This window comes from Sciurus carolinensis, chromosome 9, assembly GCF_902686445.1.
Source record: "Sciurus carolinensis chromosome 9, mSciCar1.2, whole genome shotgun sequence".
In the NCBI taxonomy this organism is placed as follows: domain Eukaryota; kingdom Metazoa; phylum Chordata; class Mammalia; order Rodentia; family Sciuridae; genus Sciurus; species Sciurus carolinensis.
Genome location: NC_062221.1, coordinates 54,403,425 through 54,426,296, shown reverse-complemented (window position 1 = coordinate 54,426,296; position 22,872 = coordinate 54,403,425). Strand labels below are relative to the sequence as shown.

Below are 22,872 nucleotides of genomic sequence, written 5' to 3'. Positions count from 1 at the left end.
GAGAACTTGGATATAAGATAATCTTCCAGGAAGATGGCATCCCTATGGGAGATCAGACACATGCATGGGCAGAAGCCATCCTGTGCTAGAAACTGAATTGACCTTGAGATCCTGTTGGGAAAGCTGTCTTAACGAGGTAAACCAAGGCAGAGACAGACAGCAGCTCCACAAGACACCTAGAGCATGCTGCAGCATGGGGCAGGCCAGCGCAGGCTTCCTGGCTCCGCTTCCAAAAAGGGGTTCTAAGGTCCAGCTGGAAGGCACACTGGTGGTGGGGTGTCAAAACGGTAGCTGAAGGTATGAGGGGACAGCACAGCCCCAGAGGGTTCAGGTGCCTAGTTCCCAGAGGTAGGTGAGATCTGATGTAGCTCTGAGGGATGCCTGGAGCTAGTGTGGTCTGCTAAGTGCTAGGCAGAGGGAAAGGGTTGGGGATAAACAACTGAAAAGACTCAACCTCTGCCTTAAAGAAATTTGCACCCAGGTGGGTGAGCTAGCCCAGAGATGGTACATGTCCATAATGCCAGCAGTTTGGGAGGCTGAGGCAGGAGGATCAAAAGTTGAAGGCCAGCCAGCCTTGCCAATTTAGTGAAGCCCTAAGCCCTAAGCCCTAAGCAACTTGGCAAGACCCTGTCTCAAAATAAAAAAAGGAAAGGGCAAGGGGTGTGGCTCAGTTGTTAAGTGTCCCTTGGTTCAATGTCCAGTACCAAAAAAAAGACTTGCACCCTAGTGAACACATACACAGGCAGGTAAACATACACATACAGCCAGGAGAAATGGGTATTATAAAAGTTTTTTTTTATTTTTCCATATTTTTAATTACCATTATTGCACCAATACAGCATACGCTTTATATACATATATCTTAAACTTCATTTTCAATTTTTCAGCAATTCAAATACATAATATATTATCATCTCGAGAATACAAAGAGCACAACATGGAGGAAGATTGAGAAAATAGGTTCCCAATAGTTAGTTACTAGTGATTCTACAGACTTTCTTTTTGGTGTTTTCTACTGGAATTTTAAAATGTTCTGCCATGGCTCTGGAAGAATAGAGCTGCCTGGAAGGGACGGCAATGAAAAACATGGACCCAAAGTTAGAAAAAGTAAAGAATGAAATTCAGGAGAAACAATATATTTTGAACTAAACTAAGGATCTCCCTTTAGTCAGAATGTACATATCCAAATAGGTGCTAGGGGAAGAAATTATATCCTCCCATCTAATTCTCAAAATTATTCACTAACAAACAAAATAGATAGTGCCCACTCATCTGAGGAGGCAAACTGTCTTCACAGCATTGTAAAAGGAATGGCAGGGCAGAGGGAAAGGAAAGTCCTGGGAGAGCAACTTGCTTGTAAGATACCCTGGCTGGTGGGTATCAAAGTCTAAGACAAAACCTGTCACAAGTAAAGCTGTGACTCTCCGACTTCCTTCATAAATGACAATATATGTAATAGCAGCTTTCTATTGAAGAGTTAGATGGATTGAAAAATAAATGTTTATGGAAAGCAGTCAGATACCCAGGCAGCAAGGCAATGTGGATACTGAGTGAGAGTCAAATGCTTTCAACCTCTGTTCTACAGACCAGGTTAAAAACACAACTCTTCAAATTACATCAAATAAAGGGGTGAACACAAATTAATGCTGTGCTTCAAATGCAGCAGTGAGGTGGAGCTGCAAGAAATTAAACACTTCTATAAAACATAACTTGGAAAGCACAGCCCCTTGAACCTCCTTCCTTCCTGAAATATCCAAAGATGTCAAAGATATTGCACTATTCAATAAACACAACAGTAGCGGTGCCACCAATAAAACCCTCTTATCATAGGAAAAGACATGTAAACACACAAGAGGGTGATGGAGCTGCACCTAGTGCTGGATATTCATTGAATAGGACAAGCCTGAAGGAGGCTTTATAGAAGAGACACAGGGCACCCATCTTTCTCCAAACCTACCCTTATCAAAATTCTGAATTTGGAAACACTGAGGTCAGCCTGTCCATTTTTAGAGTCTTGGGTTAGTGAAAAGAAAGTTTCAAGGCTTTGTCTCCCCTGAAATTGTTAAATAGGGTTTCACAAAGAGGCACACAAGGATCATGAGATGATTCCAAAATAAGTTCAAGAATTTAAAAGATGGAGAAAAATTTTACAAATTAGAGGTCACTTCCCCTCAAAAAGACACTGGTCTTTTGAACCCTGCATAGCCAGCCACAAGTACAGTAAGATCCACTGTTCTCCTGCACTGGTAATCACCAGGAAATAACAGATATTCTCTTGGCTATATAGCAAGTAATAACGTAGGAGAGTGAATAACTCAGCTTGAATGTAATGAAGAAGCTATGAAGAAGACTGTCCATTAATTTTGGTTTGGGGGAGGGAAGGGATTCCTAACCTCCCTCACAGATTGGTGCCCTCAACATCATTTTTATTCTTCAAGTCTGTCCTTACTGTCTTGCCAATGGTATTCAAAACTGGACCCAGTTGGATGGTTGTGGTGCTTGGTTTGGAACAGAGCTGGATGCAGTACTAAAGTCTCCCCACAAGTCATTGCTTGCAGGAACTGGAGCTGGTGCTGGTGTTGTGACAGGTACAGGAGAATCCAAATCTAAAAGGATATCTGAATTACTACCTCCATGGTTAGATTTTGGAATGGGTGGTGGAGTGACATGATTACTGATGGCAACTGAGGAAGATGGTGGGGGAATAGTGACTTTGCCTCCAGGGGGAGGAGGAAGTAAGCTCAGGCCCCCAGTTCCTGCAGTCCTGGGCTTAGAAGCACCTCCTTTCTTGGTTGTAATGTTCCCAATACTCAATTTGATAGTCTGTCCTTCCTTGAAGCCTAGATCCAACTTGGGACGAGTATCCATTTCCTGAGATTCTTTGGAAATCTCAGATTCCTGCTTTACCCACTTGAAGTGATCTTGCAAGGAGACATTAAAGTCAAAGGCATCTCCCCGATCTGTGAATCCAATGCCAATGAATGCACTTCGCCCAGTACCATCCTGGATCCGAATAACAAAGTAGCGGCTAGAATCCGTCACTGTCTCCACAGCAATACCAGGATATTGTTCTACTGGTGCCTGAGCAAAGAGCTCTCCTGAAACTTTATCTTCAAGTTTGATATAGGCAATCTTCCCTTTTGAAGTGATTCGAAGACGACCAGTCCAATCAGGTTGATCCAATTTCCAGTCAGATGCCCTGTACGCGAGTGCGGTTAGAGGCCCGGGTGGAATCCGATAGACGCTGACGTCAGGCTTCACACACAGCACAGACTCATACTCCAACTCGGCCGCCATCATGGCTCAGCTCCAAAAGTTTTTAATATCGTCCCTATAGGAGGGACACCTGCTGGGGGGAGGCATTTAAGTTGAGTCCTAAATGGAAGTGAAGTGGTGAAGGGGAAGATGTTTCCTGCAGAGGAATCAACCTGTGAAACTGAGAGATCCAGAGGGGCAAAAAAAAAAAAAAAAAAAGAGAGAAAGTAGATCTTCTCTTAGTCAACATTTGTGGAATCGTTATTGTTGGGCTGGCTGATCTCATCGAATAATTAGAACAGGAACTGGCTGTGTAGCGTAGAGGTAGTGAGAGTATTTAGCACACGCAAGGCCCTCGGTTCACTCCCAGCACCAAAATCACCATCACCATCACCATCATTATCATCAAAGCAGCCCTAAAAGATAGATACTACTATTATCTTACAACTGAGAGAACAGAAGCCCAGAGAATTAAATAATTTGCTCATAAGCTATTCAAGTGATAGAGTTAAGCCAGGTGGCACTCTGTAATCCAAACTTCTTAGGAGACTGAGGCAGGAGGATCATACATTGGGGGCCAGCCTGGGCAAATTAGGGAGACCCTGTTTCAAAAATGAAAAGTATAACAGAAGGCTGGAGACGTAGCTCAGTGGAAACCCCCTCCCACTGCCAGTTCAATCTGTAGTGCCACAGACAAACAGACAAGAGTGCTAAAGCCCAGATGTTGAACTCAGATGGTCTGGCCAGAAACTTTGTTATTATTATTTTGTACCGCAGATTGAACCCAACCATACTTTATCACTGAGCTACGTTCCCAGATTTTTTTTTTTTTTTAATTTTTAGACAGGGTTTTGCTGAATTGCTGAGGGTGTCCTTAAGTTGCTGAGGCTGGCCTCAAATTAGCAATCCTCCTGCTTCAGCTTCCCTAGTCTCTGGATTATAGGCATGTGACACTGCACCCGACTAGAACCCTTGTTTTGAATTACCACTACAGATAATATGACTTTCTTTTTAAATTTTTATTTATTTACTCATTTATCTAAGATGAGATCATGCTATGTTGCCCAGTCTGGCTGTGAATTCCTGGGCTCAAGTGATTCTCCCACCATATCCCAACTCCCCTGCCTCAGTAGTTGGAACTAGAGACACATACCACCATGCCTGCTTTCTTTTTTCATTCTCTCCTGACCCACTGCACTGGGAATTTTGTTATTGGTTCTTTTTAATTACATGTGATAGTAGAATGCATTTTATGTAATTATATAAGCATGAATACATCTTATTCTAGTTAGAGTCCTATTCTTATGGATGTACATTATGGTGGTATTCACTGTATTGTTTGCATATATGTACATGGGAAACTATGTTAGATTCATTCCACTGTCTTTCCTTTTCCTGTTCCCTTGCTTTCCCTCCATTCCAGCTGGCACATGTCATAAAGTCATTATTGTTTATGACTGAGTACTATTCCATTGTGTATTCTTCTTTATGCCTGAATAATATTCCTTTGTGTATATAAACCGCATTTTCTTTATCCACTCATCTATTGAAGGGCATCTAGGTTGATTTCATAACTTAGCTATTGTGAATTGAGCTGCTATAAACATTGATGTGGCTGTGTCACTACAGTATGATGATTTTAAACCCTTGCATATGTACCAAGGAGTAGGATAACTGGTTCAAATGGTGTTTCCATTCCAAGTTTTCTGAAGGTCTCCATACCGCTTTCCATAGTGGTTGCACCAATTTGTAGTCCCACCAGCAATGTATGAGTGTACTTTTTCCCCCACACCTTCACCAACATTTATTGTTCCTTGTATTCTTGATAATTGCCACTTTGACTAAATGAGAAGGAATCTCAGTATAGTTTTAATTTGCAATTCCCTAATTGCTAGAGCACTGCACTGGGAATTGAACCCAGGGGTGTTCTACCTCAGACTCCAAAATAGCTGGGATTACAGGCATGCACCACCACACCTGGCCAAACTGTTTTTAGATTAACAAATAAATATTGCATAGTTCTTGTATATAGCATTTTTTAAAAATATGTATACATTATGGAATGACCAGACAGTGTGGCTTTCTCATTTATTTATTTACTGGTGCTGAAGATTGAACTCAGGGCCTTGAGCACATTAAGCACATGTTCTACCACTGAGCTACATCCCTCCTCCTCCTCCTCCTCTGCCTCCTCCTCCCCTCCCCTCCCCTCCCCTCCCCTTCCCTCCCCTTCTCTCTCTCTCTCTCTCTCTCTCTCTCTCTCTCTCTCTCTTATTCTAGTGCTAGGGATTGAACCTAGGGTCTCACCATCAACCCAGCACGCAGAAGAGGGCCCTGGAGGTCCAAGCAGCCAGTGGTTGAAGCTGGGTTCATGCTCTCCTGAGCGGGTAGGAGCCCAAGGAGTGGCTTCCTTGCATAGGATAGCACCTGGCACACAGTAGGTGCCCAGTACATTTTGGCTAAGTGATGGTGTGAGGAAACCCAAGATTGTACCAGTTTTCTAATCTCCCTGTGGAGTAGACAACAGGGTCTCTAAGGTCCCCTGTTCAGAGCATCCACTTACCTACCTTAGCCACCCTCGCGTTGGCCTGTGGGCAGCTGCTTTCCCTCAGATCTGGTGTTAGAGGGAGGATTCCAGCTTGCCCCTCAGGACTGCCCAGGTGTGGGGGCTAGAACAGGACAATAACTTTTACAGGGAGTGGGGCAATAAACCTGAAAATAACAGCCTTAGAAAATGACAATGGGGACTAGGAATTTAGCTCAGTGGTAGGACATTTGTCTGTCATGCCTGAGGCTGTGAGTTCAATCCCCAGTAACTCCTAAAGAAAAGAGAAGAGAAAATGACTGTCAGATGGCATAGCCCCTTCGTCTTCTGCTCATGGGTTGCCTCCCTGCCTTTGAGGGCATAGTCCTCTTTCCCTGAACTTCAGAAGCAGATAAACTCTGGGTTAAACTCAGAAAAAGTCAGGCCTAGAGAAACAGACGGGGTTTGTCTCTTGAATATCTAAAGCTTGATTTCCAAAGTCCCAGCCCCTGTCTGAAACCCAGATTGGAAGCTGGCTTCATCCCATCATCCATTCACTCCATAAACGCTTCTTGGAGCATATTTTGTGCTAAAATTCAAGCTACAGCAGGAAACAAGATAGATGTGGGCTTTTCCCTTCATGGAAGACATCAAACAGGTATACAACAACTTTTAAAACTTCTTATTTGGAAATTATTTCAAAATTTATTAATTTTAAAAATTTTTTGGTGGGCTGGGGTTGTGGCTCAGTGTTAGAGTGCTTGCCTAGCATGCATGAGGCCCTGGGTTCCATCCTCAGCACCACATAAAAATCAAAGAAAGGTATTGTGTCCACCTACAACTAAAACAAAAATTTTTTAAAAAATTATTTGGAAATAATCTCAAAACAAAAGTTGCAAGAATAGAACTTTTTTTCTGAACCATTTGAAAAACGTCATGTCTCTTTACCTCTAAACACTTCAGTTAAGAACAGGGACATATGCTTACATAACCACACAATAGTTGTCAAATTCAGGAAACTTAATATTGAAACAATACTATTACCTAAACCACAGTCAATATTTCAGTTTCACTAATGGTTGAAAAACATGTCTTTCATAGCTATCCCTGCCCCCATCCAATCCAGGATCACATGTTGCATTAGTTAATAGTTCTCTTTAGAGTCTTCTGTTGGAAATGGTTCCTCATTCTTTTTGTCTTGCTGATTTTATATTTATTTTTTGCATAGTTCTGGGGATTGAAGCCAGGGCCTCATGCATGCCAAGCAAGTGCTCTGCTGCTGAGCTAGACCTTCAGCCCCAGAATTTTACTCCCAATTGGAAAATTGGAAGGCTAAGGCTAAGGTTTTTCTTTTCTTTTCATTCATATGTGTATAGATATATCCCCTTATGTTGCCCAGGCAGGCTCCAAACTCACGGGCTCAAATGTTCCTTCTGCCTCAGTCTCCCAAGTAGCTGGGACTTCAGGCACACACCACTGTACCCAGCCAAATACTGTTATTTTTTAAAAGAGTATTTGCCAGTTACTTCACAGAATGTCCCTCTGCTTAGGTTTGTCTGCTGTTTCTTCATGATTAGAATGAGAATATGAACTTTTGGCAGGAATATTACATAAGTGAAAAATTATTCTCACTTTACCAGTTTAGTATGATGTATGTGTTAGTTAATATGACTGGTCATGTTAACTTTGAACATCTGATTAAGGTGCTAAAGTAGTGTGGGAGAGAGAGAGAGAGAGAGCACACTTGTGTGTGTATACGTGTTTATAAAATAAGGAATTGGCTCCTGTGATTATGGAGGTTCACAAGTCCAGATCTGTAGTGTAGTGTGACAAGCTCAGGATCCAGGAGATGGTGGCACACACCTGTAGCCACAGCTACTTGGGAAGCTAAGGCTGAGGAGTACAAGTCTGAGCCAGCCTGGGCAACAGTCTGTTTCAAAAAAAAGAAAACAAAACAAAACAAAACAAAAAAAAAAAAAAAAAAAAGAAAGAAAGAAAGAAAAAAAGAGAAGAATCCAGGAGAAGTATAAATGAAATCCAAAGGCAGTCTCCTGGAGAATTCCCTTTTGCTCAGGGAAGAGATCCATCTTTTTGTTCCACTTGGGCTTTCAGCTGATTGGATAAGGCCCACCCACATTATAGAGGTCAATCTCTTTACTCAAAATTCATCAATGTAAATGTTAATCTCATCCAAAACCACTCTCCAAATTACTCAAAAAGCTATCCATCATGGGTGGTATCTGCCAGATTCCACCAATGTAGAGCTACTACTATTTTTCTTTCTTTTTTGCAGTGCAGGGGATTGAACCTAGGACCTTGTGCTTGTGAGGCAAGCACTCTACCAACTGAGTTATATCCCCAGACCCCAGATCATGGGTCCTTTTCATAGAGAAATAGTTTGATTCTATGTAACTTTCATGATCTTCACCAAAATTTTGGCTACAACTTTCAGCATCCATTAATGACAGGATTTTTTTTTTTTTTTTTTTTTTTTTTTTGCGGTGCTGGGGATTGAACCCAGGGTCTTATGCCTAGGAGGTAAGCACTCTACCAGCTGAGCTACCTCCCCAGCCCCAGGATGTTTTATCTGTTTCATTGAGGTATAATCTATATATGCTAAAAGTCACCGTTTTATTGTGGTAAAATACATATAACATAAAATTTGTCATTAATGGGACTGGGGTGGTAGCTCAGTACTCTACTGGGGTAGAGTGTTGCCTGGCACATGTGAGGCTTTGGGTTTGATCCTCAGCACCATATAAAAATAATAAATAAAATATAGTATCCATCCATAACTAAAAATATTTTAAAATTTTATCATAAAAATTTTTATCATTAATATTTAGCACTTTCACAATATTATTCAATCATCACCATTATCTAGTTCAATTTAATTTGTAAATTTTTTTTTTTAATTAAAAAAAATTTTTTTTTGCAGTACTGGGGATTGAATCTAGAGGCATTCTATCACTGAGCTACATCCACAGTCCTTGTAATTATTTTATTTTTTTAATTATCTTCATCATGATTATCATCATTTTTGGGTACTGAGGATTAAAGCCAGGGTTGCCTTACCACTGAGTACATTCCCCCGTCCTTTTTATTTTGATTTTGACACATTTTCCCTAAGCTGCTGAGGCTGGTTGTGACTTGTGATCCTACTGCTTCAGTTTCCTGAGTCACTGGAATTACAGGCCTGTTCCACTACAGCTAGCTCCAGAACACTTTTTCACCCTAAAGAGAAACCCTGTACCCGTGAGGCAGTTATTCCCCATTCCCTGCTTCTCCCAGTTCTTAAAAGTCACTAATATGCTTTCTGTCTCTAAATTTACCTGTTATATATGTTTCTATAAATGGAATCATACAGCAGGTGGCCTTCATGTGCTTTCACTTAGCATAATGTTTTCTTTTTTTAAATATTTTTTAGATGTTGATCAGACCTAATTTTATTCATTTATTTATATGTGATGCTGAGAATCAAACCCAGTGCCTCACACATGCTAGGCAAGTGCTGTACCACTGAGCTACAGCCCCAGTCCACAGAACATAATGTTTTCAAGGTTCATCCATGCTATAATATGAATTGGTACTTTATTCCTTTTAGGGGTGAATAATATTCCCTTGTATGGATATACCACATTTATTTATGCATTCATCTGTTGAAGGATACATTAGTTGTTCCCATCTTTGGCTAAGTGAATAGTGTTGCAGTGAACATTTAGATACAAAATTTTGTTGGAACATCTCCCTTCCCTTTCTCTCCCCTTCTCCCTCCTGCTTGCTGCAGGTCAAATCCAAAACTTCATGCATGCTGGGCAAGTGCTCTACCACTGAGTCACACTCCCTGCCCACCTATGTATTTTCAATTTTTAGGGGGTATATACCCAGCAATGGAATTGCTAGATCATATGATAATTCTGTGTTTAACCTATTTTCCACACCAGCTAAACCATTGTACATTTCCATAAGCAATGTGTAAGGGTTCCAATTTCTCCATATCTTCATCAACACAAGTGAAAACAAATTATCACATTTTCCTTTTATGGATCTTGCTTTTAGTGTTATTCTAAGAACTCTTAACCAAGCCATGGGTCTCAAAGGTTTTCTTCCCTGTCAGCTTCTAAGAGTTATATAGTTTTATATGTATTTCTTTATTGTTTTAAAGTTTCACATATTTATTACAGAACCAACCCAAACCAGTACTACAGCACCTTCATAGCTAAAGAAAGATCACATTCTAGTTAAATATTCCCAACTTCCCAGTTGATCTAGTGGTGACATTTTCAACTTGACATGACATAACCTATTCCTCACAGACTGCTTGGCTCTCCTCCAGTGTCTCCTCTTGGAGTTGTACCTGATTGTGTTACCAGCTTTCATTTGAACCCCCTGGGGAATGGGATGATTTTGCTTTTGTTTCTTGGCCAGAAATCGCGTGATCCTCAAAGTCTTATGAGAAGACAGGACGAGGAACAGAATCAAGTACACAGTGCAGCAGTGGCAAGAGAAGGCCAAGTGGGGGATGAGGGCAGAAGGACACATTTAGAAGTTGCGTTGGAGAGGTGGAGCTGCCGTAGTTTTATACTTAAATCTCTGATTCATTTGATATAATTTTTTATAAGATGAGGTTTAGACCAAAGCTTTTTTTTTTAATTTCTGGTTTTTACCTATGAAGATACAATAACTCCAGAAACTTTTGTTGAAAATACTCTTTTGCTCCATTGAGTTGCTTCTGTGTCTTTGTCAAAAAGAGTTGACTCTCTGTGGAGCTATATTTTTGGTTCTCTATTCGCCTGCATCAGTCTATATGTCTATCCTTCTGCCAAAACCATACAGGATTTTTTATTTTTACCATACAGTCTTGATTATTGTAGATAAATAGTAAGTCACAAAATTGTATAGACTGATTCTTCCCAATTTATTCTTCTCTTTTGAAATAGTTATAGTAATTTTAGTTCCTTTGCCTTTCATATAGATTTTAAAATACTCTTGTCTTTATCTACAGAAGTCTTGTTGGGATATTGATAAAGATTACATTCAACTTGTATGTCAATTTGGGGAGAACTGATATCTTGTGTGTGTGTGTGTACTGATGAATGAACCCAGGGGCCCTTTACTACTGAGCTACATCCCCATCCCTTCTAATTTTTTATTTTGAGATGGGGGCTTGCTAAGCTGTTGAGGTTGGCCTCAAACTTGTGATTCTCTTTGCCAAAGCCTCCCGAGTTCTGGAAATACAGGTCTGTGCCACCACACCTACTGAAAATCAACACCTTTATAATACTGTTGTTGTCTGAGGCAGGGTCTAGCTATGTTGCCCAGTCTGGTCTTGAACTTTGGGGGCTGAAGCTATCTTTCCACTTTCAACCTCCTGAGTAGCTGGAACTACAGACGTGTGCCACTGCACCCTGCTTACTATGTTGAATCTCCCCAATCTACAAGCACCAGAATGTTTCTCCATTTACTTAGATCCATTTACTTTCTTTGTTCACTTTTATTTTGGGGGGGGGTACTGGGAATTGAGCACGAGGGCACTTAACTGACCACTGAACCACATCCCCAGCTCTTTTTATTTTTTATTATTTAGCAGCAGGGTCTCACTAGGTTGTTTACAGCCTTACTAAGTTGCTGAGGCTGGTTTCAAACCTGCAATCCTCCTGCCTCAGTCTCTCAAGTAGCTGAGATTACAGGCATGTGTCACAGTGCCTGGCTTATTTGTTCACTTTTAATTTGGATTTTAAAATTATGATAATACTACAAGAAAATACATGTTCCAATGCAGTTATCATGGGAAGGGAACTTGACCTCAACCTGGGGGATCAGGGATAGCTACTTTGAACATGTCACTTTAAAACTGAAATTTGAAGGATGAATAAGAATTAGCTAGCTGGTGGACATAATGGCACATACCTGTAATTCCAGGGGCTCTGGAGGCTGAGGCAGGAGGGCCACAAGTTCCAAGCCAGCCTTAGCAACTTAGTGAGGCTGTAGGCAATTAAGGGAGACCCTGTATCAAAAAACAAAGAGTTGAGGATGTAGCTCAGTGGTTAAGCACCGCTGGGTTCAATTCTCAGTGCCTCCTGAAAATAGCTAGGCAAATAAGATGGGGAGAAGTTTTCAGGATCAGTGTTTGCAGAGGCCATGAGTAGACAGAAAACTTGAAGCTTTACAGGCAATAAATTAAAGTTCCTATAGCTAGGGACCTAAAAGCACGGGAAGAGTGAGGTCAGTTGATCTGGAAAGGCCAATAGTTGCTGGTTTATTCAGGGCTTTTGTGCCTTGTCAGGGATCTTCAACTTTACTTGAAAACTAATAGAAACCATTAGAGAGATTTAAACTATGGAATGTGATCATACAGAGTTCATTTCAATTTAATTAGTTATTCTCTCTCTATATATATATATATATCCCAAGTTCATATGCATATAACACATATGTCTACAATACATATATGTAATACAATATTATAATATATATATATATATATATATATATATAAATAATAAAATGAGTGCACATTCAGGATAGAAAGTCTTAAAGGATGTTCAAAGAAAAATTTAAAAATTCCCTTCCCTTTTCTTCCTCTGTCCCAGCCTAGAAGTAATCCATGTTGTCACTATGCCTTATGCATCTTTCCACTGTACATCTTACAGTGGGAATAAATGCTCCAGTGTGTAAGAGAATATAGTCAAGGATACAAACCTGTTTTAAGGGGCTGGGAGACAATGTCCAACAAAAGGAAAACTGTGGAATAAACAGTGGTACATTGATACCATTAAACATTGTACAGTTGTGCTGTTAAAAATTATGGGTCCTGGGCTGGGGCTGTAGCTCAGTGGCATAGCGCTTTGCCTAGCACATGTGAGGCACTGGATTTGATCCTTGGCACCACAGAAAAATAAATAAATAAAATAAAGGCATTCTGTCCATCTATAACTACAAAAGAATTTTTTTTAAATTATGGGTGCTACTTACATACATTGGTAAAAGGCAAAAATAGAGTGCAGAATGATGTGTATACCATGAATCAATTATTTTTTCAGTACTGGGGATTGAACCCAAAAAGCTCTACCACTGAGCCACATCCCCAGTCCTTGTTATGTATTTATTATTTTGAGACAGGGTCTTGCAAAGTTGCCCAGGCTAGACTCAAACTTGGGATCTCCTGCCTTAGCCTCCCAAGTAGCTGGGATAACAGGTGTGCACCACCATGGCCCCACATGAATCCATTTTAATAAAGTCAAATAATTACCAAAGTCCTCTGGAGATAATATCACGGTAGTGCAAAAGCCTAGCAAGAAGAGAATGTGATAAGAACAGAAAGGACTGGATTGTTTGTAGTGACTTCTTCATCTCTTCTTTTCAAAAACCAGGTCTGGTCAGTTGCCTTCTCCCTTCTTGCTTCTCTCTAAGGGCTTCCGGGTGTGTGGCAGTCAGGGGAGTGATGCATTGTGGGTGTGTGCTGCTGTCCACCCTAGGGCTCTTTCCTTCTGCTTCCTTGGATCACCAGGACTGCCACAGGTTGGGGTGACACAGCCTTCAGAATCCCCAGTACCCTTACCAGACGGAGTTGCTGAGACCCCAGGCGAGCACGAACTCCCAGTCCCAAATAACCAGACAACCAGGTATAAGGCAACAAGCCAGACAGATTATACTTTCAAAGTAGAACTGTTAAAACAGGTGGACTGGCATGGGACATGGCATTTGCCCACACTCACAGGGCCCTGGGTTTGATTCCTAGAACTGGGGGCGGGGGTGGGGTGTGCAGCGGGGAACACAAAACAGATGAACCAAGAATTTAGAATACATTTTGGTAAATAGGCAAGGAAAGAAAGAAACATATTAGCAATATAAAACTATAGCAGGAAATCCTTAAGCATATAAACATGTGGAACTACTAATCCATAATCCCTTATCAACAATAAACAAACAAATAAAAACTTCTGAAATTCCAGAATTAAAAAAAAATAAGTTTTAGGACAATTCATTGAGTGACAAAATCTGAACTGACTATTGATAGTAGTAGTCATCGTATTCAGTGTGAATCTCTTAAGTTTTGCTGCAGAATATATCTGATTATAGGATAGTGTTCCACGCCCCAGTATTACATTAGATTATTTTCACCTTACCTTTCTAAAGGTTGAAATGTTCAGAATTCTAAAAAATATGTGGCTGCAAGGGGTTTCAGTAAGTGATTGTGGGACCTCTTGGTATGAAAAACACAATTAAAATAAAGAACATGGTAGATGGGATTAATAACAAGATGAAATATCTGAAAAATGAATGAGTTGGAAGATCAGAAAATAAGATGAAAGGATACAGACAGAAAATACAAATTCACAGGTATGAAGGCTAGACATAGATGTCTGAACATTCAGATAATAGGAGTATCTAAGAGAGATAATTAAAAGGAGAGAAGAAATAATGGAGATAAGTTTCTCAGAACAAAATAAAAACAAGTAACTTCAGATTGCAAAGACCCCTAGAGTCTCAAATAGAAGAGAATAAAGAAAAACAAAAACATGTAGAGATACTAAAAGAAATCTAAGAACAATATAGGTAAGAGAAAAATTCAAAAATATTTGGAGATACATTTGAAGAAATTGTAAAATGACTAATAATGGAATAAGGATTAATTCACATAAGTAACACTTTTAAGTGTTTTAAGTAATATTAGTGGCAAGAAAACAGCGCAATCATACTTTCAAGGGTTAGTCGAAGGAAATAACATCTAAACAAGAATTTTATATCTAGCCAACTTATTTTTCAAACATGAAGACAAAATAAAAACATTCTCAGAAACATCAAGGCTGTCCAAGTTCCGTCATATAAAGCTCCACATGAAAATACTTTTAGAAATACTCAGATACAAAGAGATATGAATCCAGGAGCTGTTGCAAAATATATGGGAACTATCTATCTTACTTTATGCTCTGTTCAAATTTATTGTGTGTCTTAAAAAAAGAAAAGGGACCTGGGCTGGTGGTGCATATCTGTAATCCCAGCGACTCAGGAGGCTGAAGCAGGAGGATTGCAAGTTGAAGGCCAGCCTCAGCAATTTAGTGAAACCCTGTCTCAAAAACAAACAAACAAACAAACAAACAAACTGGGAATTGTAGTTCGGTGGTAAATACCCCTGGGTTCAATCCCTAGTACAAAAGAAGAAAAAAAGGGTCAAGGACCCGAAACCTGTATAAAGTAAAGAGCTGAGCTCTGCTGGGTGCAGTGGCTCGTGCCTGTAATCCCAGCAGTTTGGGAGTCTTAGGCAGGAGGATTGATGTTCAAGGCCAGTCTCAACAATTTAGTGAGGCCCTAAGCAGCTTACTGAAATCCTGTCTCAAATTAAAAAATGAAAAGACCTGAGGATGTGGCTCAGTGGTTAAGCACCCCTGAGTTCAACTGAAAAAAAAAAAAAAAAAAAGCTGGACTCAGTGGCCCATGCCTATAATTCCAGTGACTCAGGAGTTTGAGGCCGGAGTATCAAAAGTTTGAGGCCAGCCCCCAAAATTTACACCCTGTGTCAAAATAAAAAAAATAAAAAAGAGCTTAGTAGCTTAGTGTAGCTGGAGTCATTGCCCAGAATATACATACATGCGTATGGAAAGAGAGAAATAGAAAGAAAGAAAATCAATCAATCAAACAGTAGGGAAAAGTAAATATACAAATAGGTCTGAAGGCCATCACCATACCATAAATATAAGCTTTTTAAAACTCTATGGAAATAAGGAAATGGAGAAAAAGAAACAATGTGAAACATAGTATATGGAAAAGACAACACAAGAAGGGAGAATTAAGTAATAAAATAACAGGAAATATATAATTAGAAATGAGTTAAACATTAAAAGAGATTCTCTAGTGGCACACGCAGGTGATCCCAGCTGGAGGATCATGAGCTGGAGCCCAGCCTGTGAAATTTAAGACACCCTGTATCCAAACAAAGTCCAAAACAAGAGAATCTTTAATAAAGAACAAAATCCAGATGTTGCCTTTAAGAAGCAAATATAAAGGTTGAAACCAATAGGTAAAGGTACTGGTAGGGAAAAGTAGCTGGTGCAGTGTGCACACACACCTGTAATCCCAGGCACTTGGGAGACTCAGGCAGGAGGATCACAAACTTGAGGCCAGCCTGGCCAACTTCATAAAACCTTTTATATTGTGTGTCTCAAAATAAAAAAAATAAAAGGGCTTGGGATGTGACTCAAGGGTAGAGCATTCCTGGGTTCAATTCCCAATACCAGTAAAACGAAAAGAAAAGAAAGACATGTAAGAGAAAAATGTGGGAGCCCGTGGCCGCGCCTGCTCGCGCCCGGCGCTGGTCGCTCCCGGCGGCCATGGGGGAGGCCGAGGTGGGCGGCGGGGACGCCCCGGGCGACAAGGGACCGGGGGAGGCGGCCACCAGCCCAGCGGAGACGGTGGTGTGGAGCCCCGAGGTGGAGGTGTGCCTCTTCCACGCCATGCTGGGCCACAAGCCCGGGGTAAACCAACACTTCCACATGATTTGTATCAGGGACAAATTCAGCCAGAATACTGGGCGGCAGGTCCCATCCAAGGTCATCTGGGACCATCTGAGCACTATGTACGACATGCAGGCACTGCACGAGTCTGAGATTCTTCCATTCCCAAATCCAGAGAGGAATTTCATCCTTCCAGAAGAGATCATTCAGGAAGTCCAGAAGGAAAAGTGGTCACTGAAGAGGAAATGAAAGAGATGAAGGAAGACGGGGACCCCCACGGTGGGCCGACGACGTTTCTTCATCTTCAGGGCACGTGGGGAAATCAAACAGAAAAACCCAGCAAAGACAAAGAGGAGAGCTCCTCAGACCTGCGGTGTAAAGACGGGGCGGACAAGCGGAAGCGCAGCCGGCTCACTGACAAAGTTCTGACTGCAAACAGTTACCCCTCCAGCCCCAGCGCTGCCAAGCGGCGCCCAGCACAGAGTCGTCTGAGCTGCAGGCCCTGCTGCCTGCCCTCAGGCCCCTGGGCAAACGTGGCCATCCGCAGGGAAGCTGTGGAGGCTCCCACCATGTTGTCAGACCACCAAAGACCAGGACCAACCCTCTTGGACGTTGAGGACACCAAGTCCACGTCTGTCTTCTCCGGGGTTAGCTCCACCTGTGCCGCATTGCGTGGAGAGCAAGGGCGAGCGACCAGGAGAAGGCTGCGAATTAGCAAGCAATAAAACGGTCCCCACTCTGTCATCAGAAAGGCCACAGTGCTAGCCTTCCCTGGGACCTGCTCTGCATTTGCTTGTCCCTCAAAACCTCTCTTCGGCCCCACAGAGGCATCAGGAGCGCGTGGCCCAAGTCACCACATGCCCCGACTCCCTACCTGGGAGACTAAGAACTGGATGTTTTTCTCATTCACTTGCACTGTAACAATGTATATAATTTGGTTGATATTTCACTATTTAATTCTTTTTTTTTTTTTTTTTTTGGTGCTGGGGATCGAACCCAGGGCCTTGTGCTTACAAGACAAGCACTCTACCGACTGAGCTATCTCCCCAGCCCCCACTATTTAATTCTTAAGAAGCCTATTTTACTACTGTTTTATATGAGAAAGAATACTGCAGAAGTTAAACCTGTGTTGTATTTTTCTAAGATGTTTTGTTTTTAGGTAACAACTACTGAGATACTTTTTGCTCAGTTTTTATATACCAGATACAGAGAATTTACAGTGGTTATTTTTGTAATTCTAGCAACTTGCAAAAAGACCAAATAAGGGACTGTAGGGGAAGACACACCTTTGGGCTGGTGAGGCAGTGGCCTCAGTGTTGGTTGAAGTATGCTTTCATTTGACTACAGAACATTAAAGCACAAAAAGTCAAAACAAGGGCTGGGGAGATAGCTCAGCTGGTAGAGTGCTTGCCTGGCAAGCACAAGGCCCTGGGTTCAATCCCCAGCACCACAAAAAAAAGAAAAGAAAAAGAAACAAAGGTGTGTGTGTGTGTGTGCATGCGCGCGCGCGCGCGTGTGTGTGTGTATCTCAAGGAACAAAGGATATTTTATATTTATACTTACAAAAAGAACAATAAAAAATAGGTTCTATCTGTCACAAACATATGAATCTGATTCGATTACTACAGCATCAAAATATATCAAACAGGGCAGGGGCTGTAGCTCAGTGGCAGAGCGCTTGCCTAGCATGTGTGAGGCACTGTGTTTAAACCTCAGTACCACATAAGAATAAATAAAATAAAGGTATCATGTCATCTACAACAAAAAATATTAAAAAAAAAAATATATATATATATATATTTCAAACAACTTGCTAGTTGGTCAGCAGGAACTAAATATATCAACAAATACAGTTAGAGATTTTAGTATATTATCCTTGTAAACTGATAGATTAAAAGTAAAATGAGTCCCAGCAACTTGGGAGGCTGAAGTGGGAGGATTGCTAGTTGGAGGCCAGCCTCAGCAACTTAGTGAGACCCTGTCTCAAAATAAAGTATACAAAGGGTAGAGTATGTAGCTCAGTAGTAAAGTGTCCCTGTGTTCAATCCCCATCACATATATATACACATACATACATACATAAAATGGGGCTGGGGATGTAGTTCAGTGGTGCTTGCTTGCCTAGTATTGCTTGCCTAGTATTCAGAAGACTGTGGGTTTATCCCCAGTGTGCACACACATACACACACACACACACACACACACACACGTACAAACACACATACACAGAGTAAAAACATGAGGAATATAAAAGACCTAAAATATACAATAAGTTTAGATATATTTATTTCTTATACAGACATTGATATCATGCTTACTATGCAGTTCTAACTTGGAAATGTTAGCTCTTTTAATCCTTATAATAACTTTAAAAGGTGGATACTATTATAATTCTCATTTATTAAAGAAGCTGAGAAATGGAAGTTCACTATAGTTTGCCTGAGTCCACACTGCTATTAACCTTAGACCAGGGTCTGAAACTCAGCAAGGTGATTCTAAAGCCTGGGCTCAGAACCACTATGGTAAGCTCTGGTTCACAAACAAGAAATACTCTTTTCAAAACTGAAAAGATGTACAAAAACAGACCACGTATTAGACCACAAAGACCAATCCATCCCAACTGATCAGTAGCATAGAGACTATGTTTCTTAACCATAATGCATTACAACTAAAAATTAATAACAAAATACTTAAAAAATATAATAAATGGCCACTACATACCTTTTAACTGGTGAAAATCCAGGAAACGGACAATACCAATTGCTAACAAGGATGTGAAGCAACAGGAACATCTTGTTCATTGCTGGTGGGAATGTGGAATGGTACAACCATTTTGGAAGACAGTTTGGCAGATTCTTAAAAAGCTAAATATAGTTTTACTTCATAATCCAGTGATTACACTCCTAGATAATTACTTAGCTAATTAGAAAACTTATATCCACACACACAAAAAAAAGGCACATAAATGTTCATAGCACTTTTTTTTTTTTTTTAATTTGTTACCACTGACTACTGGAAACAACAAAGATGTTTTCTTTGTTGTGTTTTGTTTTTGTAGTGCTGGGAATCAAACCCAGGGCCTCTCGCATGCTAGGCAAGTGCTCTAACACAGAGCTACACTCCAGCTCCCAGATAAGTGCTACATCCATATAACAAAATACTATTCAGCAATATAAAGGAATGAGCTATCAAACCACGCAAATACATAGGTGATTTCAAATGCCTATTGCTAAGTGAAACAAGTTAGTCTGAAAAGGCTACAAAGTGTATGATTTCATCTATATGACATCATGAAACAAGCAAAACTATAAAGATGATAAACAAAATTATTGGGTATGGGGGTGAAGGTGTAGTAACTGTTGAATGGTGAAACATAGGGGATTTGGGAGGGGTACTGAAGTGATTCTGCATAGTAATGTGACAGGTGATATATGACCCTATACATTTGTCAAACACACCCATCTTTCCAGCACAGAGTGAAGTGTTATGTATACACAATTTTAAAAAATCATTCAAGAGAACGAGAGATCTTAGGATGGAATGCAGAATGTGGCAAAGACTCTAGCTGTATTGCATATGTATGAAATGACCTTACTGAAGAAGAACGGAGAATGGTGCTAACCTAAGTTGCTTTGGAAATGCAGAGTCTGTAAGACTAAAGGTAAAAGAACTCTAGTTGACAAAGTTGTTTCCCATGGGGAAATGGGTTAACATTTTTGAAACTATGATTCATATATGCTGGATTTGAACAATTTAAATAAGTGAATAGTGCATGGTGGGAGTCAGGTTTCCTTCCTCCCCCCATTCTGAACTGGGGATTGAACCCAGGGTGCTTTACCACTGAGCTACACCCCAGCCCTTCTTATTATCATCATCATTGCCAACATCATCATTTATTTGGAGACAGGGTCTTTGCTAAATTGCCCAGGCTGTCCTCAAATTTGCAATCTTCCTGCCTCAGCCTCGGGAGGCACTGGGATCACAGGCATATGCCACCATGCCAGGCGAACCAGGCATCTTAATGTTGGAATGGGAGGTCATAGATGAGCAAAGAGAGAAGGTTAGAATGATCCAGGCCATTATGGATTGGAGTTGGAGCCATTAGTATGAACTCATGAATAGCTTACTATAGAGACAGGTGGTTACTTACAGAAATATTAATAGATACATATAATAGATACATATAATTAATAGATACATATATAACAGATCCAGTTATATACATAAAATCATAATTAGTGAGGCAGTTATCCATCTCAAAATACCAATAAAATCAACAAGCTATTTTATTATAAGAGAATTCAGCAAGATAGCCTGATACAAGATTAATCTACAAAAACCAATAGCATATCTCTATAGCAGTTATAATCAACCAGAAAATGCAATAAAAGAATGTCCATCATTTTTGAAATACTAGCCAGAGCAAATAGAGAGAGTAAAGAAATTAAAGGGATACAAATAGGAAAAGAGGAACTCAAGCTGTCACTATTTGCGGATGACATGATTCTATATTTAGAGGATCCAAAAAACTCCACCAGAAAACTTCTAGATCTCATAAATGAATTCAGCAAAATAGCAGGATATAAAATCAACACGCATAAATCTAAAGCATTTTTATACATAAACAATGAAACATCTGAAAGGGAAATGAGGAAAATAATTCCATTCACAATAGCCTAAAAAAATAAAATACTTGGGAATCAATCTAACCAAAGAGGTGAACGATCTCTACAATGAAAACTACAAAACATTGAAGAAAGAAATTGAGGAAGAACTTAGAAGATGGAAAGATTTCCCATGTTCTTGGATAGGCAGAAGTAATATTATCAAAATGGCCATACTTCCAAAGGCGCTATACAGATTTAATGCAATTCCAATTAAAATCCCTATGACATTTCTCATAGAAACAAAAAAAGCAATAATGAAATTCATCTGGAAGAACAAAAGACCCAGAATAGCGAAACCAATCCTGGGCAGGAAGATTGATGCAGGAGGTATCACAATACCAGAACTTAAACTCTACTATAGAGCAATAGTAGCAAAAACGGCATGGTATTGGCACCAAAATAGACAGGCAGACCAATGGTACAGGACAGAGGACATGGAGACATACCCACTTAAGTACAGTTATCTCATACTAGACAAAGGTGTCAAAAACTTACAATGGAGAAAAGATAGCCTCTTCAACAAATGGTGCTGGCAAAACTGGAAATCCATATGCAGTAAAATGAAATTAAACCCCTATCTCTCACCCTGTACAAAACTCAACTCAAAATGGATCAAGGATCTAGGAATTAGGCCTGAGACCATTCACCAAATGGAAGAAAAAGTAGGCCCGAATCTCCATCACGTTGGTTTAGGACCAGACTTCCTTAACAAGACCCCCATAGTGCAAGAAATAAAGGCAAGAATCAATAAATGGGATTGATTCTAACTAAAAAGTTTTTTTCTCAGCACAGGAAACAATCAATAATGTGAAAAGAGAGCCTACAGAGTGGGAGAAAATCTTTTCCATACACATTTCAGACAGAGCACTCATCTCCAAAGTTTATAAAGAACTTAAAAAACTTCACACCCAAAATACAGAGAACCCAATCAATAAATGGGCTAAGGAAATGGGCAGACACTTCACAGAAGAAGATATACAGGTGATCAACAAATATATGAAAAAGTGCTGATCATCCCTAGTAATTAGAGAAATGCAAATTAAAACTACCCTAAGATTTCATCTAACTCCAATTAGAATAGCTATTATCAAGAACACAAGCAATAATAAGTGTTGGCGTGGATGTGGGGAAAAAGGCACACTCATACATTACTGGTGGAGTTGCAATTTGGTTCAGCCACTCTGGAAAGCAGTATGGAGATTCCTCAGAAAACCTGGAATGGACCTAGCTATCCCACTCCTTGGTTTATACCCAAAGGACTTAAAATCAGCATACTACAGTGATGCAGCTACATCAATATTCACAGCAGCTCAATTCACAATAGCTAGATTGTGGAACCAACCTAGATACCCTTCGGTTGACGAATGGATAAAGACACTGTGGTATATATACACAACAGAATATTACTCAGTCATAAAGAAGAATAAAATTATGGCATTTGCTGGTAAATATATGAAGTTGGAGAATATCATGCTAAGTGAAATAGGCCAAACCCAAATAAACCAAAGGCCCAATGTTTTCTCTGATAAGTGCATGGCAATATATAACAGGGCGGGGGTGGCAGGGGGAAGAGAAGGATGAAGGAACTTTGGATGGTGTAGAGGAAAATGGGGTGGGAGAGGGTGGGGGACAAAAAGATAGTAGAATGAAACAGTATTACCCTATGTACATGTATGATTACATGAAGGGTGTGAATCTACATTGTGTACAACCATAGAAATGAAAAGTTGTACCACATTTATGTAATGAATCAAAATGCAGTCTATAAAAATAAAAAAGATTTTAATATAAAAAAGAATGTCCATTCACAATATGACATAACTATAAAGAATCAGAGAATTTACTCAAGAAATATATAAGAAAACATTAAAAGTTCAGAGAAGTGATCCAAATGAAGTAAAAAGGAAGCTCCAGTGTCTTGGGTGGAACAGTTTAATAACTAACAGTGTTAGTTTTTCCCTCTTAATGTATA

General features: G+C 40.1%; 3 protein-coding genes across 3 annotated transcripts; 1 reads left to right on the top strand and 2 right to left on the bottom strand.

Moving 5' to 3' along the window:
- Positions 1–2,121: 2,121 nt before the first annotated feature.
- LOC124993155 (adaptin ear-binding coat-associated protein 1-like) lies at positions 2,122–3,297 on the bottom strand. Its single transcript, XM_047564788.1, has one exon. The coding sequence runs from the start codon at positions 3,295–3,297 to the stop codon at positions 2,467–2,469; it is 831 nt and encodes a 276-aa protein (XP_047420744.1). The 3' UTR covers positions 2,122–2,466.
- A 5,692-nt stretch (positions 3,298–8,989) lies between these two features.
- Positions 8,990–10,321, bottom strand: LOC124993617 (60S ribosomal protein L39-like). Its single transcript, XM_047565469.1, has 2 exons — positions 10,094–10,321; positions 8,990–9,013 (listed from the first exon to the last, which is right to left on the bottom strand). The coding sequence occupies exons 1-2, from the start codon at positions 10,319–10,321 to the stop codon at positions 8,990–8,992; spliced, it is 252 nt and encodes an 83-aa protein (XP_047421425.1).
- A 5,643-nt stretch (positions 10,322–15,964) lies between these two features.
- Positions 15,965–16,958, top strand: LOC124993616 (MRG/MORF4L-binding protein-like). The gene is given in 2 exon segments (XM_047565468.1): positions 15,965–16,447; positions 16,450–16,958. Coding segments are annotated over 2 exon segments (903 nt in total). The 5' UTR covers positions 15,965–16,053.
- Positions 16,959–22,872: the final 5,914 nt, after the last annotated feature.

Bases quoted from the DNA above. Each gene is read 5' to 3' on its own strand.
- LOC124993155 (XM_047564788.1), bottom strand. From the start codon at position 3,297: ATGGCGGCCGAGTTGGAGTATGAGTCTGTGCTGTGTGTGAAGCCTGAC.
- LOC124993617 (XM_047565469.1), bottom strand. From the start codon at position 10,321: ATGTGTCCTTCTGCCCTCATCCCCCACTTGGCCTTCTCTTGCCACTGC. The intron at 9,014-10,093 runs GTGAGGAATAGG...GTTTCTCTTTAG, and splicing joins GGAGGAGAGCCAAGCAGTCT to GGTGAAAAAGTGTTCTGGAG.